Source organism: Crinia signifera, chromosome 2 (assembly GCF_055691185.1).
Source record: "Crinia signifera chromosome 2, ASM5569118v1, whole genome shotgun sequence".
Taxonomy (NCBI): domain Eukaryota; kingdom Metazoa; phylum Chordata; class Amphibia; order Anura; family Myobatrachidae; genus Crinia; species Crinia signifera.
Window position 1 is genome coordinate 396451633 of NC_139218.1, and position 16736 is coordinate 396468368.

Consider the following 16736-nt stretch of genomic DNA (forward strand, 5'->3'; position numbering starts at 1 on the left):
ATTGTGTTACCTGCCTGATTATAAATGGGCACTAACTGAGCGTTGGTGATAAGTCGCCTGGGATTGATCTCCGCGTTCCGTACCTTCTGCAGGGAGCTGAACCAGAAGACATCGCTGAAGTTCGTCCACACATCCTTTCATGGCGTTGGCCACGACTACGTCCAATCTGCTTTCACGGTGTTCGGGTTCAACCCACCCATTCCGGTCCCCGAACAGAAGGACCCCGACCATAACTTTTCAACTGTGAAATGTCCCAACCCCGAGGAAGGAGAGTGCGTGCTGGTAAGTGGAGATCACGCCGGGGGTGTTGGGGGGAACCTCACAAACCTCAAAATCTATATTACACACCTATACTTCCTCTGAGGTGAAGTACCACCAGTGACCACTTGGTGGACCAAATTACTCCTTTGTGTCAAAAGAGGTCATAACAGAACTGAAAGCAATTTTTGCAGGGACACTGATCTGTTTCAAACTTGCTGGACATGGAGGAAGGGAGCTGTGAAGACAGATTGGAGATAGGGACTGGGGGTGGGGTTGAGAGTTTGTGGGCTTAAAACTGTCACAGCTAAAATTGAAAGTAAAAACTGTCACAGTGAAAGTACATTGCAGGAGCCGTTTGCCTTTAACTAGACTTGTATGTTCCAGTAGTATAGTGTCCCCTATAGTGGCCTCTTCCCGCGTCTACATAACGGTCAGGGTCATTTCTTCATTCATGTTCAGATCAGATCTCCGGTGCGTTACAGGGTAGGCGGCCTCCGCAGTGATGGATCCTCACTATAGATGTCACCAGGTCGCTGACGCTTGTTTGAGGACACATCATGTGATACGCTATAGAGAGGTCATCGTTTTTAACGTGTTGTGCTCTGCTTGCCCTAGGAGCTTGCACTCAGGCTGGCGGAGAAGGAGGGTGCAAGTGTTGTCCTGGCCACAGACCCAGATGCTGACCGGCTAGCCGTGGCTGAAGTTCAGGACACGTAAGTGGTGTTACCGCGTCAGCTGAACGGCGGAGGGACTGCACTGTCTGTCTATGGAGATTTTGCTGATATTGAGTAATCCTTAAAGACAAAGTCTCTTTGTTTCCTCTTTTTATTTTTTTTGGCCTACTGAGCCACGTAGTCCATTTTTGTTTTATTTTTATTAGCACGTTTCATCCCAGGGATAGTTGCATCGTCGTCGGGGGCCTCTGCCTCTAGTGGGGTAGCTTTGGTTCAGGTTATTGTTTGCAGCCATTGCACTGTGTTTTGTGTCCATCAGTAGCCTCTGGTGGTCACACAAACATTTCCTGCAGAGCTGGGCGACATGACGGCACAGCCAGGTGCTTCATGTGCTGCCTTCTCTGTCCGCCTTTCCCAGGTGCCTTTGTCTATGATCCCCCGGAATCTCCAAGAATAAACCTGTTATGAGGCCAGTTGCTCAGCTTTCCCAATTCCTCTGCTCCTCTCTGGACAGAAGACTTGTTGTATGATAGTCTACTTAATGGTCGGTTAAGGCCGGTTTTCTCACCGGAGAACACTGTCCCTGGCAGATCGCACAGCACTGACACACAGCTGTGCGCTGACAGATCTTGCTGAGTGATCTAGCATTGCTCAGAACGCTTCAGCATCTCCATGTGTGTAGGCCCCTTAAGGTCAAGTAGGTCTTTCAAGGCCTATGGAAAGCACTTCATATTCAGCTGGTGAAGCTTTTCACCCCATGTTGGCACTCCGGGTGGGGGTGACGCTCTAGTTAATCTGATTTATTCCATGATGTAAGAAAATAGAAGGAAATTACAACAAAGGAGTATTCTGCTGATGATTATTTATCCAACCTTTTGTAGAATAAACCTCCTGGGACAGGACCATTTTCTGCAGGAATTGCTGGAGATTTATATTTCTCATGCGTTTGTAGCGTTTGCTGGTCTATCACCTGTACACGTGCGGTATCGGGATAATTGCGCTGTCTTGCAGGGGCCGGTGGAAGGTGTTCACTGGTAACGAGCTGGCTGCACTTCTCGGGTGGTGGATGTACTTTTGCTGGAAGAATTCGGCGACGACATCGAACGTCAAGGATGTTTACATGTTGGCCACCAACGTCTCCTCCACCATCCTGAGGGCCATTGCTGCCCAGGAGGGCTTCCAGTTAGAGGTTGGTCTAACCACTAGTGATGCTACTGCCAAATTGGGGCATGAATGAGACTACTGTACCATACGTACACATTAGTGTGCATTCTAGGATTTGTTTAGGGCACGTTGCTGGCCACGAGCAGGGAACATTTTACATTAGAAACTAAAAAAATCATGTATACGTTTTTTTGAAAGGATTACGCCTAGTACACATGGTCACACACCAGTTTGCCCATTACATATACCACACATCGTAATGCCTACCTACTGAGTCCCAGAGTGCCCACCCACACAAAAAAAGGACACCCCACCCCCGCACCGTATCCCCTCGCATGTGCCCGCAGCAGAAGAAATCATTAGAAGGTCTGTGTCATCGAATGATTACTCCAGTGTTCACAAATGTAAGTCAGTGGAGACTGTGGCGCTGGGCCGATGACAGGCCGGGAGGCTGTTGTCATGTGACCTCAGCCGCCCACCACCTGGACACTTTGTTCCGTTTGCATACGCATGGGAATGCCTAGCGTTTTCGTAGGGACACCCATGACACGCTGGGCGTTCCCATGTCCAGCACTGCCACCGCCCCCGTCCGCCACCTCCCTCTTCGCTGTACATGGCCCGGCGACAGTGTAAATCGCCAAGGCTGTTTGCGTTCGTGGTTTGCACGTGTACACAAATGCGTTTACCCTGACCATCGGGGCAGAATCTGCCGTTATGTCTTCACATCATAATACCTATTACACATTATGCCACACACCATTATGCCTATCACATATTATGCAACATAAGTGCTGCTTGCCTACATGCTTGTTGCCCGGGGGGGGGGGGGGGGGGTGTTTCAAGCTGGTTGCCATTGAGAGTATTGCATGCTTGTTGCCCAGGGAGCTGGAAAAGTTGACATGCTGCTCTCATCAGAGGAGGTGAGCGTCCTGTCAGCGCTGCGGGGGAGGGGATGCGGCTGGGAAAGCTGACACTCTGCTCTGAGTTGAGCAGCTTGTCAGCTCTTCCAGCCGCATCCCCTCCCCCGCAGCGCTGACAGGACATTCAACTCCTTTGCTGGACTGGACTGGACTTCAACATCGCGGCCGAGGGAGCGCACAGTTACAAGTAAATAAATTGGGCGGCGCCCTGCAAAACAAAGCTAGAGTACAGACTATTAATATAAGGGATGCTTGTAATGTGTCCCAACGTTGTTCCATGGGAACCATGATTGATCCTATGCACACCAGTCTCCTACTGCTTGAAACCAAATGGGAGAATTTTTTTTTATACCTCTCCTGATGTGCGTCCATCCCTGGCTACACCCTCTCCCCCCCCTCCCCCCCATTGAATTGTTTATTAAAGAATCACTTTAATGGCCTGGAATATAACCTTGGGAATGTTAGACCCACCTGATGAGGTCGCAGTAGGTAAAATTATGATAAGCGCGTCACATTATGGCAAATGGCAGGGATTATTATAATTGTTCCAATTAACAGAGTTTAGTTCTTAATGTTCATTTTATTATTAGGTACTTGTTTCCTAGAACGGTGCCCACGATTTTCAATCGTATGGCATCTTATGCATTGTATCGCATCGCATGCCATATAGCCACATGCGATGCAATGCAATATATATATATATATATTTAAATTTCTTAAAGTAAGAGCACTCACCAGGTTTTTTTGTAGAAGAAGGTGAAATTTAAAAAATACTCAGAGGGCCATCAAAAAACATTGGCCCTTGATACAAGAAGATGTGGCTTTCAAGCAACTGGGCCCACGGACCACCAATGTTGATTGTGTCTAGGGGTGGAATTTAAAGGACTATTTATTACGTCCCAATATGGGTCCTACAAGTGATGCTTCCGAGAGATGGCTTACACTAAAGATACAGGGTGATTTACGTGCCTGGGATGCGCGACGTGCAGATCCCTAACTACTGGATCGTCTTTCTGACATCCGCACAGTGAAGAAGATCCCCCGAGACACAGACTTTACTGCCAACTCCACTACATCCTTTTATTTTTTTGGTTTGTCTCTGCGGACTAATGCATGTTAACAAAACCATAAGAACTCTGAGGGAACAGATATGCCCACCTAAATCCTCAATCATACTTGCCTATTCCACAGGGAAAACCAACAAGCCAGTAGCAGCCCATTTTGTTGGGGCTAAACATCAGATATCAACATTGCGTTATATGGCAATTGACTGGTTTCCACGTACAGTATGCCTAGAGGTGGTGGTCGAGGGCTTAGTAAAGCCTACTGGATGCACCATTTGTACACTGTTGCCCCTTAGGAGCTGAGCGAGAAAAATAGTCTAAGTGTTTTCTTATAATTGGTCCAAATGGAAGGATCCGGTAGTTTATAATATCCACACACTGATGTTCCACAGCCTGTAAATAGCACTGATATCCCTAGTTAGATATGATTTTTAAATGATATGTTTTTCTGTTTCTGTATATATATGTTTTGTATTCTATGTTGAGATGCCTTATACCAATGCCAAGCACCGGGTTGCTAACACAATCAAACTAGGGAATAAGATAATTGCTTAATATACACTTGTACACACACAAGAGTATAGGCCCCCTTTACACTTGTTCAACTTATTGTCCAACAAGTTAGACCTGATTGACTCGAGATTTATCCTATGTGCATGAGGATCAATCTCTTGCAATCTCTTGGTTATACCCAATAGCACAGGATTGTGCATTGTGTCCTACACATCTGGCACATCAGATTTTGTCAGATAAATTGACTCAAGGTGCCCATACACGTTACAATTATTGTATACAATATTGTATACAATATCGCATCTCATCCGATCTGGGTTTTGCGATGACCTCAAATGAGATGAGATCTAGTACAAAAAGTACGTGCTGCACATACTTTTTGTACTAGATCTCATCTCATCTGATGTCATCGCAAAACCGAGATCGGATGAGATGCGATATTGTATACAATAATTGTAACGTGTATGGGCACCTTCAGTCCACCTGAATTGGGTCAAATCTGACAAAATCTCATAAGTGTAAGGGGCCCTTAAAGTTGAGTTATACAATCTCCCCTCTGTTTGGCACATGAAAGCATAATGGTATAGTTGATAAATATAGTGGTGCGCGGAAGTAAAGGGGTTGCGTTCCACACCATATTTCTATCTGTTATACGAGGTGGAACGCAGAAGTGCGGCACTAGCCTCCGGATGTGCTCCAGCAGGAGCGTGTATGCCGGATGTCCAGCTCAAACCAGACTGAGGGGTGCAACGCGGAAGTGCGGCAACTGCCGGCTTCTGCGCTCCATGAACAGCGTGGATCGCTGTATACAGCGGGCACCTGGCCCCTGTGACCCCAGATTGAATGTCTAAGGTGGGCATTTAGATTGAATGTATCAGCTGTGTGTTTGTATACGTGGTCTGCGGCTGCACATTAAGTTATAGAGCTGTTAGTATCTGTGATTACTCTGTGCTACTTCCGGTCCGCAGTAATGAGCAAAGTGATTGCACCTGATACTTGGGTATTGGTATATAATGGCTGTTCAGACATGGGAGAGTAGGTCTGCTGCTCTCATACGTCCTGTTGTATGTCTTGACAAAGGGCACGGCAATGCCCGCAATGTCGACCTGTTCTCCGGGACTAATGTTGGATTAAAGATTATATTTTACCTTCTACAAAAAAAGCCTGGCGAGCGCTCTCTTACTGTAAGAACTATATATGGCTCCCTCCAAGTTGGAATAAGGAGTCTGAGACTTATGCACCCCAAGATCTCAGCTGGTGAGATAAAATCAGTGTGTTGATGTGACTTGGAGTGACCCCAGTACATAATGATGGAGGGGGAGTGAGTAAGCGGATGGCCTCTCAGGGCTCCACTAGTAATGTCTGCAGAGACGGTCTCTGTGTTTAGACCCTGCGCCCTTCTCTTACAGGAGACTCTGCCAGGATTCAAGTGGATTGGCAACAGAGTGAAAATTCTCCTGGATGAAGGGAAGACGGTCCTGTTTGCGTTTGAGGAATCTATAGGTGCATAATCATTGCAATAATACTTATTCTAGAAGGGTTACATAGAGGGGTCGTACATAACGCTTCTGCATTCACAGTGCTGTGTTATCCCCCCTCCCTGTAGCATTTACTCTGCATCATAGCCCATCCTGATGTATTGGTTCAGCCTTATAACACCGCCAGTCATCCGGGTGTATTGGTTCTGACCTATATTGCCCTCCTCATAACACTGCCAGTTATCCGGGTGTATTGGTTCTGACCTATATCGCCCTCCTCATAACACCGCCAGTTATCCGGGTGTATTGGTTCTGACCTATATTGCCCTCCTCATAACACTGCCAGTTATCCGGGTGTATTGGTTCTGACCTATATCGCCCTCCTCATAACACCGCCAGTTATCCGGGTGTATTGGTTCTGACCTATATCGCCCTCCTCATAACACTGCCAGTTATCCGGATGTATTCGTTCAGCCTTATAACACCGCCAGTCATCCGGGTGTATTGGTTCTGACCTATATTGCCCTCCTCATAACACCGCCAGTTATCCGGATGTATTGGTTCTGACCTATATCGCCCTCCTCATAACACCGCCAGTTATCCGGGTGTATTCGTTCAGCCTTATAACACCGCCAGTCATCCGGGTGTATTGGTTCTGACCTATATCACCCTCCTTCATAACACCGCCAGTTATCCGGATGTATTGGTTCAGCCTTATATCATATCATTTTCCTTTATAACACCGCCAGTCATCTGTATGGATTGGTTCAGCCATATAACACTGCCAGCTATCCAGGTGTATTGGTTCAGCCTTATATTGGCCTCCTTCATAACACTGCCAGTCATTGGTTTAGCCTTATAACAAAGTCAGTCATCCTGATGTATTAGTTCTGCCTTATACCATTCTCCGTTATAACACCGCCAGTCATCCTGATGTATTGGTTCTGCCTTATATCATTCTCCTGTATAACGCCGCCAGTCATCCGTATGTATTGGTTCTGCCTTATATCATTCTCCTGTATAACGCCACCAGTCATCCGGATGTATTGGTTCTGCCTTATATCATTCTCCTGTATAACGCCGCCAGTCATCCGTATGTATTGGTTCTGCCTTATATCATTCTCCTGTATAACGCCGCCAGTCATCCGGGTGTATTGGTTCTGCCTTATATCATTCTCCTGTATATAACGCCGCCAGTGCTGTAGTTTAGGTTCTACAAACAGACAATAAATATAAATAAAATCTTGTTCTCTGCGATCTCATTCTACCTTCAGGCTTCATGTGCGGCACAACCGTATTGGACAAAGATGGCGTGAGCGCCGCTGTGGTTGTTGCAGAGATGGCGACTTACCTGGACAGCCTCAATATGAACATGGAGCGTCAGCTCATCCACATCTATGAGACGTGAGTTGTGGGGCGGCCTGTGGCAGACAGCGGTCATTGTAACACATCCTGTTCCTTACTCCTGCCCACCCCAGGGGGTCACGAAGTGCCACATGTATGATCTCTGTATAACTGGCATTATGCCTGTGGCAGGGTGCACCCCGTCCGGGCTGCTGGAAATCAGTGATGGGGGGACTGTGTTCTATATATTAGTATGGATAAAAGCTGCAAGCTGAGGGGGTGGATCAGATACAGGATGGTCGGAGCGGGAACAGTATGGGCGGAGCTGAGGGGGCGGGGCTGGTACAGGATGGGTGGAGCAGTGGCGGCTGTAGTGACCCCTGCATATGCTGACTCTGTTTCACTGCTATGTAATTATAACTGCTGGGGACTTGAAGGTAATGAACATCTCCAGTAGCTCTGGAGGCACGAGGCTTGAGGCACAGAGTTTTGCTTTTATATTCTTTCGTTTCATTAGCTTGTCCCATTGCCTAGCTAATGCAGGTTCTGGATGTTCTGCACCGTCTGCGTCCTCTGAGCACGTTTTGTTGTCACCATTTCCAGATACGGTTACCACATATCGAAAACCTCCTATTTCCTGTGCTACGACCCAGCAACCATCCTGAGGATATTCGAACGGCTGCGCAATTATAACGCCCCCAAGCAGTACCCGCAGTCGTGTGGCACCTATGGGGTCCTGTATGTGCGAGACGTTACCATGGGCTACGACAGCAGCCAGCCGGACAAGCATTGTGTAAGAACTGTAACACAATACTGTGGTGCTCTACATAGCACATGCCGCGATGGACTCTAGGGCTGGGGTGGCCAAACCGGTCCTCGAGATCTACTAACGGGTCATGTTTTCCAGACCGCCTGGTGCACAGGTGCAGTCATTACTAACTCTCATGTTTTTAAACCTGCTGCATTCCAATCTGACCCATTCTATAAACATGGACTGTTGGTAGATTGTGAGCACCAGTGTGGCCGGACTGATATACCCAGTGAACTATATACATACTATAACCGCCATCTGCATCTCTAGTCCTGAGCTACTGTGTTTATAGTGTTTAAGGGTCTGATGATGTTGGAGCCCCCATATACTTACATGATTTGGGCTCTTTTTCACACAAGTTTGATCAATCGCTTGAGAAGTGTGTTGAAAAGATTCTAATCATACGTGTGTTATCGCCAATCCCACTCCGATATGCGGTTCTGCGCAGATTGAAGTCAGAGATCACGGGGACTGCAGTAAAGATATGATTGATCCCACAGCCCTTGCTGTGGTTGCATATTATACTTTGTATCCAAAAAGACCTCATACAGTATTTTGTAAGCTGCCCGACAGGAGAGATTTCCTGCGTCCCAGCAGTGTATGGGGCACCTTTAGTGTGATCTCCGTGGCCCCTGGAGGCCAGCACTTTGCCCTCACCAGCTCACCCGTGTCTTTCAGTTACTTCCCGTGAGCAGGAACAGCCAGATGATCACGTTTACGCTTCAGAATGGCTGCATGGCCACCTTGAGAGCAAGCGGAACCGAACCAAAGATTAAGTACTATGCCGAAATGTGCGGCAGACCCGGACAGAGGTGAGTGCTGAGCCCAGTAGCAGCGCAGTGACCCGCTGGGCGAGCGTTCATTCTGCATGTTACCCAATGTGTCTGTATCTCTCTCCAGTGACCGGAGCTTCCTAGAGGAAGAGCTGAAGAAGGTCATCCAGGTGCTGGTGGAGGAGTTCCTGGAACCCAGCAAGAACGGGTTGGTCTGGAGAGCGCTGTGAGGGGTTATCTCCAGCTTGTGGGCAGATTACACCTCGCTCTCACCTGCACTTACCGGGGTGATATCCGCAATAAGTGGACATTGAATCAGCAAACGCAGCGTTCGATTGCAGCAGGGAGGACGGGATGCGAGTTATCACCCTACGGCGACTTCTTAAAGGGATATCCTTAATCTTTCATCTTTTTCCCTCCGATTGATGTATTTCTGCATTGTGATTGTATTCTGTTTGTCCGCTTTTGACCAAATACTTTATTGTGTCTATGTACGGGTGATTGGGGCCTGCCACCGGCTGCTCTTTCTTGTATACTCCACCTAAAGTGGACCGGTCACCTTTGGTGGCCTTGTTTAAGTGCTGAAACCATATACATGACAATCTATCCTGTAGAAGCTAGTGAGGTGAAGTCGGTCCCTCTAGTCCCTACGGAAATGAAACGGCGGTTAAACCTGCGGCATTGCTCTTGTCACTGGCCTTGGTTGAGAACTTGGGTTACAATTTTTTTTTGCCTAAGATGCTTTGTGTTTTGTCTTTGCAGTTTTGTGTTAATATGCCTTTTGTGTTAATTTATTATTGCGTTTACTATTTATGTATTCGTTTTTGAAGCAAATGCCGTGAGCTTTGGCTTGTCCTCTCTGAGTTTCGTTCTAACTCCGGTACTGATCTAGATTTGGGTGTCTGGATTCAGTTGGAGCATGTTCTTGTTTGTTGCGATGGCGACATCGCTCTGAGATTGTGGCACACTACACATTCTGATTCATGTTGGTGGTTGTTCGGTTGTGTAGAAGCCGTCACACATCCACATCGTAATCGTTACGAGGCTCCCACGTTTATTGTAGAGGCTTTTTCCCAGGACAAGAAGGAATGCCCGAAGGCAGATATATTCTTTAGTAGATATCTACGCCAATTTATTACATTTATGATAGTAAAAATAAATGATACTTTGCTGTTAGCATTCATTTAAAAAAAGTGTATTGACAGCCCTTACAATATGTTATTGGGCAAAGGCGTGTGACTATCGTAAAATCAGCGTAGAAAGCTGTCTGATGCTGTTGTACACATGATGTGTCAGGTGCGCCATCTTGTGGCCAAGAATGAGTATTGCAGCAGTGTTTTTTTTTCTTTGCTGGCTCTTTCTTCCATTTTAGACCTTAATTTACTGGCAAATGAATAGTGCCTCCATACGTACTCTAACGGTCAGCCCTGTAAATGGCTTCACAAGCTAAAACCCACCTTCTATTCTTGCAATTCCATGTACAAATGCTGTAAATACAGCTTCTGACCTACATGCTATATATACGATTCACCTTTTGTTTTTATCCTATAGATTGTAGCGACACTACGCTAGATATTTGAGAGTGTTGTGGTTGTTCTTGGGGAGGGGGGTGATATAAATGTTCCTCGTACAGCTAGATTGTTTTTTTACTTTCCTGTTTGCTCAGTGTCTACTCACTGTGTAGATACTGGAAATGTTTTTTTTTTTTTTTTATATATCTTTGGCTTAGACTGGTACTTACCTGTGGCCCAAATGTGCAGTAATCCAGCACTTACCCGGTGCAGCAGCTAATGGTGACCCAATGAATGTGGCTTTTCTTGTTGGTGGGGAAATTAGCCTTTTAAGAAACCGATGCATTCGGTCAGAGCTGCGCAGACTTTGTTTTAGGAGTTGAGTTTTTTGTTTGATTAAAAATTAAAGAATTTCTTCCATTTTCTTATCCGTTGCTGCGGCATGTGGGGGACAGTGCGCCCCATGTCTCACTCCAGCCGAGGGGATTGCAGCATGTATCCGGATCATTAGTAAGGCATACATCGTATTCTAGTTGTGTCTGAGACATGTAGGGTAATGTTGGGTATTTGTGTGGTGAGATAAGGGATAGTGGTGTCACTCTCCCTGCGTGCCTCTGCTCTCACTTAGGGACGCATTTATCAAGGGGATAGTGAGAAAATGTATGCGAAAACCAGCCATTAACAGAAAATATGAGTATCACACAAATGTAACAAGATGCTATTGAACGGTTTTTCGGAAGATGGAGGGCACAGCTGTCACGTTTTTCCAGTTTTCGCAGTTCCCCTCTTTATAATGGGAACTGCTGTCTTTTGAAATGTATCAAGTTCCGAAAGAATTTTTCTTTCGGAACTTGATCCCTGAAACCTTGCGTTGCTGAAGTGGTTATCCCTCCCCAGGGTATATAATGGGGAGTATATAGTGGGAGGTGATAACGCACCACCTGGTGCCTTTCCCTCATTCTCCCCACTCCCCCAAATTTTTTCCCTTTCCTGCTCATGTCTTGTTCCTACCCCCACTGAAAGGCTCTGGCCCGCTTACCCCATCCCCCTCTCTTGCCCTCTCACCCCCCTTACTCTTGCCCTCTTCACTCTCGCCCTCTTCACCCTTCACTCTCGTCCTCTTCACCCTTCACTCTCGCCCTCATTCCCCCTGCTCTTGACCCCCTGTTCCCCCCCCCCCTCTTGCCCGTCCCCCCCTCTTGCCCTCTCCCCCATTCTTGTCCCCCCCCCCCTCTTGCCCTCTCTACCCTAATCCTGAACATATCTAGAGCCGACTTCTGCTCTGGCACATGAATTGCTTGGCGTATTTTACGTTGCCCACGCTGATATTTGCCCCCAGGTTCTTTCTGAGCTAAACCCAGTTTCTGAGAGTTTAAGGCTGGGACCAATCCCAGAGAAGAATGTGCCGGATTTAACCAATGAAATGCCTTGATTCGATATGTCCATAACTGTGACCAGATCACCTCTGTTCTGATCGCTCTGCACTTTAGTTATGTTATATATAGATAGACGTCTCATTCTTGCATTAAATACCACTTTATTATTCCCGCACGTCAGTAAATATCACAGCAGCCTAATTAGTAACATTCTGCATAATTACAGCTTTAGTATAGCAGCCGCATAGTGGTATAATTGGCCTTATTCATGGTGTGTCTGAGCTCTGCATGGCTACGCACCGTGGCGTTGGTCACCCATTGCTGGTACTCCCTGAGCTGCATTGTCCATACATACACCAAGACCCCCGCACTGCTGCTTCTTGTGTTCGGACCAACGCCTTTTTGCACTGTAATTGGAACCGGTACCCCCTGGTCTGCAGATATCAGTCCGGGGGGGCTACTGTATTGCACTACTATATGCGTTTCTCAATGCACCGCTTCTGGTCTGTGCTGCGACTGAGCACTATGTATATTTGTTGCATTGTTGTGTATAAGTCTGTGCCCTGCGTTTGGGCTGTAATGATTATTCTTTGTGTTTGTATATAGGAATACTACTTTGGGTGCTGTGAGGAGGAGGGGCGGAGGCTGTTACTTTGTGCCGTATGGCGTCCCATGGAGTTGGGAAAGATGTATTCTCTGTATGTTGGATCACTGTTACATAGAACGGTGTTACTAAGCTCTGTGTGTACATGGCGTGTGTACATGGCTCCGTGTTCCCTGCCCCGGTCGCTGCCCTTTTTGTGTGTGTTAGAAATTTCGGGTTCATACCACTACATTTTCAAGACTGCATCCCCGTATCCAACTATGTGCGTGTATTCCGGAACACGGCGCTGATGACTCTGACTCATTCTAGCACCTGCATCTTTAAAAACCTGTGCAGTTCCTCTGCCCTGCCAGGGGTGTCGCTCTCTGCTGCTTACAGCACAGGTCTGGTCTGCATATCTGTGCTGAAATACAGACCACACTGTGCTAGTAGCACCACAGCAGTGACACCCCAGGCAGGGAAAAGGAACTGCATGGGTTTTGAAAGAAGCAGGAATGACCACTAGGAATATGGAGTTGCCTCGGTATGCTCTCTACCTGGCATGTGAGGCGTGATTCAGTCAGTCTGATTGGGTTATATTGCGGCTGGATACGTGTGAGAATACGTGAGTAGAAATGACCCCTGATGGGAAGGAGCGGGGCTCATTACAGCCCTGCGTAATGTGGCCCCTACCTGTGGATCTTTGTGCATTTCTAACACTGACCAGCAGAGGTCTCCATACACCATAGTAATCGGTGCAGAACACAGGGCTGTACCTATCCCTCCAATGCACTAATTTGGGGGAAGGGTAGAGGTGTAAACCCTTGTCATTTATTGCATCACAATATGACATCTGCTGGCAGTGGGGGAAACTGGATATACTGTACGCACAATAGGATCCCTGTCCTGGGAGTTTATGTATAATGTTAATGGTCATGGGGTTAGATGGAAGCTCCCCAAATTGTCATTTCAGGAAGGTTCCTTTATGTTCCAGGTTCGTCTTTAAAACTTAATTTGTAACCGTTTATGTTCTCTGCCTTTATCTTGGGACCCTCTGGTTATGGGGGAGCTACAGTGCCAGGTCTTGGGACTTGTAGTTCCACGTGATCCAGATTTTACCAGCCGCCTTCCTCTGCTTCCAGGGATGGTATCCGATATGAAGATTTTGGGGGGGGGGGATATTCAATTCCTGGTGAATGATGCAGGTTGCTGTTGCAGCTGAGCCCCATCTCGCACAGCCGGCTAAATGCCCGATTTGCACATATTTGTGCAAGATCCCACTGCGATAAAGTGCGGCACATTTGGCCAGGCCGAGAAGTTTCCCAGCAATTGAATTCCCCACTTGGGTTTTTTGAAAGCCCAGCATCTAATTGGTTGATAGCGTTACTGCATCTCGTTACAGGCAGAGATAGCTGTACCTGAGTTTATCACAATATATAGATCCGTGTGTTCCAAACTGCGACCGAGAAGATCTTACGCCTACAGCGGTGTCCTGCCCTCCGGTCCTGAGCTTAACGTAACACGTGATCCATGTGGTTTAATGGATTATAGAAGGTTATTTGTCAGGTGATTCCTCTGTTATATTATGATGACCTCATTGTGGTAATATTCAGTTTGTTTTCTACGTCGTAAAAAAACTTTTTTTCTCGCTTTTTTTATTGCAGCGATATTGTGACACTGGTGTTAAAATAAACTCCGGCTTTGTTATTTCACCCTTGTGTTTTATGTGTCGGAAAGTTATTTTTATAATTATTTGATATAGTTTATTTTAGCATTGTTATCATTTTTCGCTTTCAATGTGTTAATGTTTTAGGGTCCGCGCCTCTTTCTGGCCTCTCCCCAAGTCCGTTATTTGTCTTACTTGCCAGTATTAAATGTCCTCCATGACGGATGTACCAGCCATAAGCAGATACGAGAGTATACGGGTGCGGTTCAAAGGCTCAACAGGGTCTAGGTCAAGAGTCAATAGGTCAACACAAGCAAAACCTCAACGTGGGCAAGGTCGACATAAGTTTTTTTTTTTCACTTTTTTTTGTGTGTCAGTGTCGACACCAGAACATGCGGACCCCAAATGAATGTAGCGTGTACCTTTTTTGAATGCTTCAGGCCACAGTTTACCATTCACAATTGGAGTCCATAGGGATCGTCAAGCCTGAAAAAGTCCAGAGTGAAAAAAAATAGTGTATGAGTTTTTGTGTTGACCATTTGCTTATGTCGTCTATGTCAATGCCGAGCTTTTGGTGTGGACCTAGACATTGATGACCTATCATTCGGATACCTGGTATCATACATAGATGTACATTGCAGCGTAATAACACTTGGGTGCCGGACGGGATCCTGACAGTCGGGATCCCGACAGTCATTAACCCGACGTCGGGATCCCGACTGTTAAAACACCGATGGCCTGATTCCTGATGGCCGTCGGCTATTCTACCTCGTGGGGGTGACGCAGCGAGCCTGCAAGAGGCTTTGTTGCGATGGCCACGCTGTCTGAGTCCGGCCAGTCAGGATCCTGACTGTTAGAACCGCATACCACACCCATAACACTTAGCGTACACTAGGAGCACAACCTTCTTTTTGTAGGTTTTCTCATCATTACCAAAATGCTTACGTGTTGTAGTGTTCATGCTGTGGCACATCTAGCACAGTGTGTTCTGTATTCCAGCACCGATATACAGACCAGGTCTGTGCTAGAGTACCACAGCAGAGCAAAAAACCCCAGCCAGTGAAGAGGAAACTGCACAGGTTTTGAAAGATGCAGGGTCCAAGAATGAACATTGCATGCTGGACGTTACTTGTCCAGGTGGTTGTCGCCTGTGTAGGAAGTAAAACTGTACAAAGTATTAATGACATTTATTAATGGTCACGGTTTTGGAATACGTATTGTACATTACAACGCAGGAAATGTAATTTCTGCAGGTGGCGAATCACTTTAATTTTCAGAGCTTTCGTTCTCCACCCATATAAGAGGATTGATGAGAGGAGGGGTGACCAGGGCCGCCAGAGTGATGAGATTGTGCGCAGCGGGTCTATACCGAATGAAAGCAAACAGGACACCCGTCATGAAGACGGAGAAGCAGAGTAAATGTGTTATCACGGTGCGCAGTGCTCTATTCCCGGACTCTTTTCACAGTGCAAGAATAATAAGAATTATCTTCAGGTAGGAGAAGTAATCCCCGAAACGGTCAAAATTAAATAAATTCCCCACGTTGCTGCTCCGTGTATTTTATTTAAGGTGGAGTCTCCACAGGATTAAGAGGGACATTTTTATCACAGAAAAAACCTTGGATTTCTGTCCCACAGAAACTAAGCTCCGCTGTCAGTAGCGTCCCGATGGCGACTGCCGTAACCAAGAAGATCAAACTCCCAGCTATGAGCTGTACCACCTTCTCATTGGTCATTAGGTAGAGGTATCTTAGACAGTGGCAAATGGCCACATACCGGTCATACACCATGATCGTGTAGGTGGCGATCTCCAAATAGGTGAAAATGTTCAGACATGATAACTGCACAAGGCAGCCGGCCCGGGAGATGGTCAGTAAGTCCATCAGTAATTTCGGGAAGAATGAGGAGCTCCCACATATACCGTTGAGGAGTAGGTTGCATATGAGGATGTACATAGGCTCGTGGAGGTTTTTAGCAGTGATCACCACGTCTGCAATTGTACTCTCAAGTATAATAAAGAAATAGGGAAGTATAGAGAGGGCAGAATACAGGTATTTTAGGGTTTCCATCTCCACGAGTCCTAGGAGCACAAAGCTGGTGCTGATATTGGCCATAGTTTCCATCCGGGACTTGTTGGTCTTCAGGTTGGACATCTGCTTTGCAAAGAGACTTGGTTCCTGGTTTATACAAACCTAGTGTAGAATCGTCCATTTAACGACTAATCACAGTGATCTGTAATAGGTTATAGAAACGTCAATAGAGGTTAACCAGAAAACCAATACAAAGAACGGGTGAATTCTGTTACTGAAATTAGGAACTCTATTGCTCACCCTACGCTCTGTATCCCAGCCCTCCATATAACTCTCACCTCCATCCAACGCCAACCCTGATAATCTTCTTCTGCAAACTCTTACTATCATGTGACCTATGGGATGCCGGATCTGTTGGCAATAAACTGGTCCCCATCTATGATCTTTTCCTCTCCATCTCCTAGCCATTACTGAAACCCGGCTTGCTCCCTCTGACACCTCTTCTCCTGCTGCCTTCTCTTCTCAGGGCTAAACATTCTCACATACACGCCAGTTCCTGGGGTTGTCCT

The 16736-nt window shown here is 46.6% G+C and overlaps 1 protein-coding gene and 1 pseudogene across 1 annotated transcript in view; one reads left to right on the forward strand and one right to left on the reverse strand.

The window, feature by feature from the left end:
* Positions 1 to 14184, forward strand: part of PGM2L1 (phosphoglucomutase 2 like 1) — a 37344-nt gene extending 23160 nt beyond the window's left edge. Inside the window, exons 7-14 of the mRNA XM_083170512.1 lie at positions 93 to 282; positions 877 to 974; positions 1947 to 2124; positions 6006 to 6099; positions 7349 to 7478; positions 8022 to 8211; positions 8908 to 9041; positions 9130 to 14184. Of these exons, the coding sequence (XP_083026638.1) occupies positions 93 to 282; positions 877 to 974; positions 1947 to 2124; positions 6006 to 6099; positions 7349 to 7478; positions 8022 to 8211; positions 8908 to 9041; positions 9130 to 9232 (1117 nt within the window). The 3' untranslated portion in view covers positions 9233 to 14184. The remainder of the gene's footprint in view (positions 1 to 92; positions 283 to 876; positions 975 to 1946; positions 2125 to 6005; positions 6100 to 7348; positions 7479 to 8021; positions 8212 to 8907; positions 9042 to 9129) is intronic.
* A 1144-nt stretch (positions 14185 to 15328) lies between these two features.
* On the reverse strand, positions 15329 to 16260 carry LOC146058594 (olfactory receptor 5P60-like; annotated as a pseudogene).
* Positions 16261 to 16736: the final 476 nt, after the last annotated feature.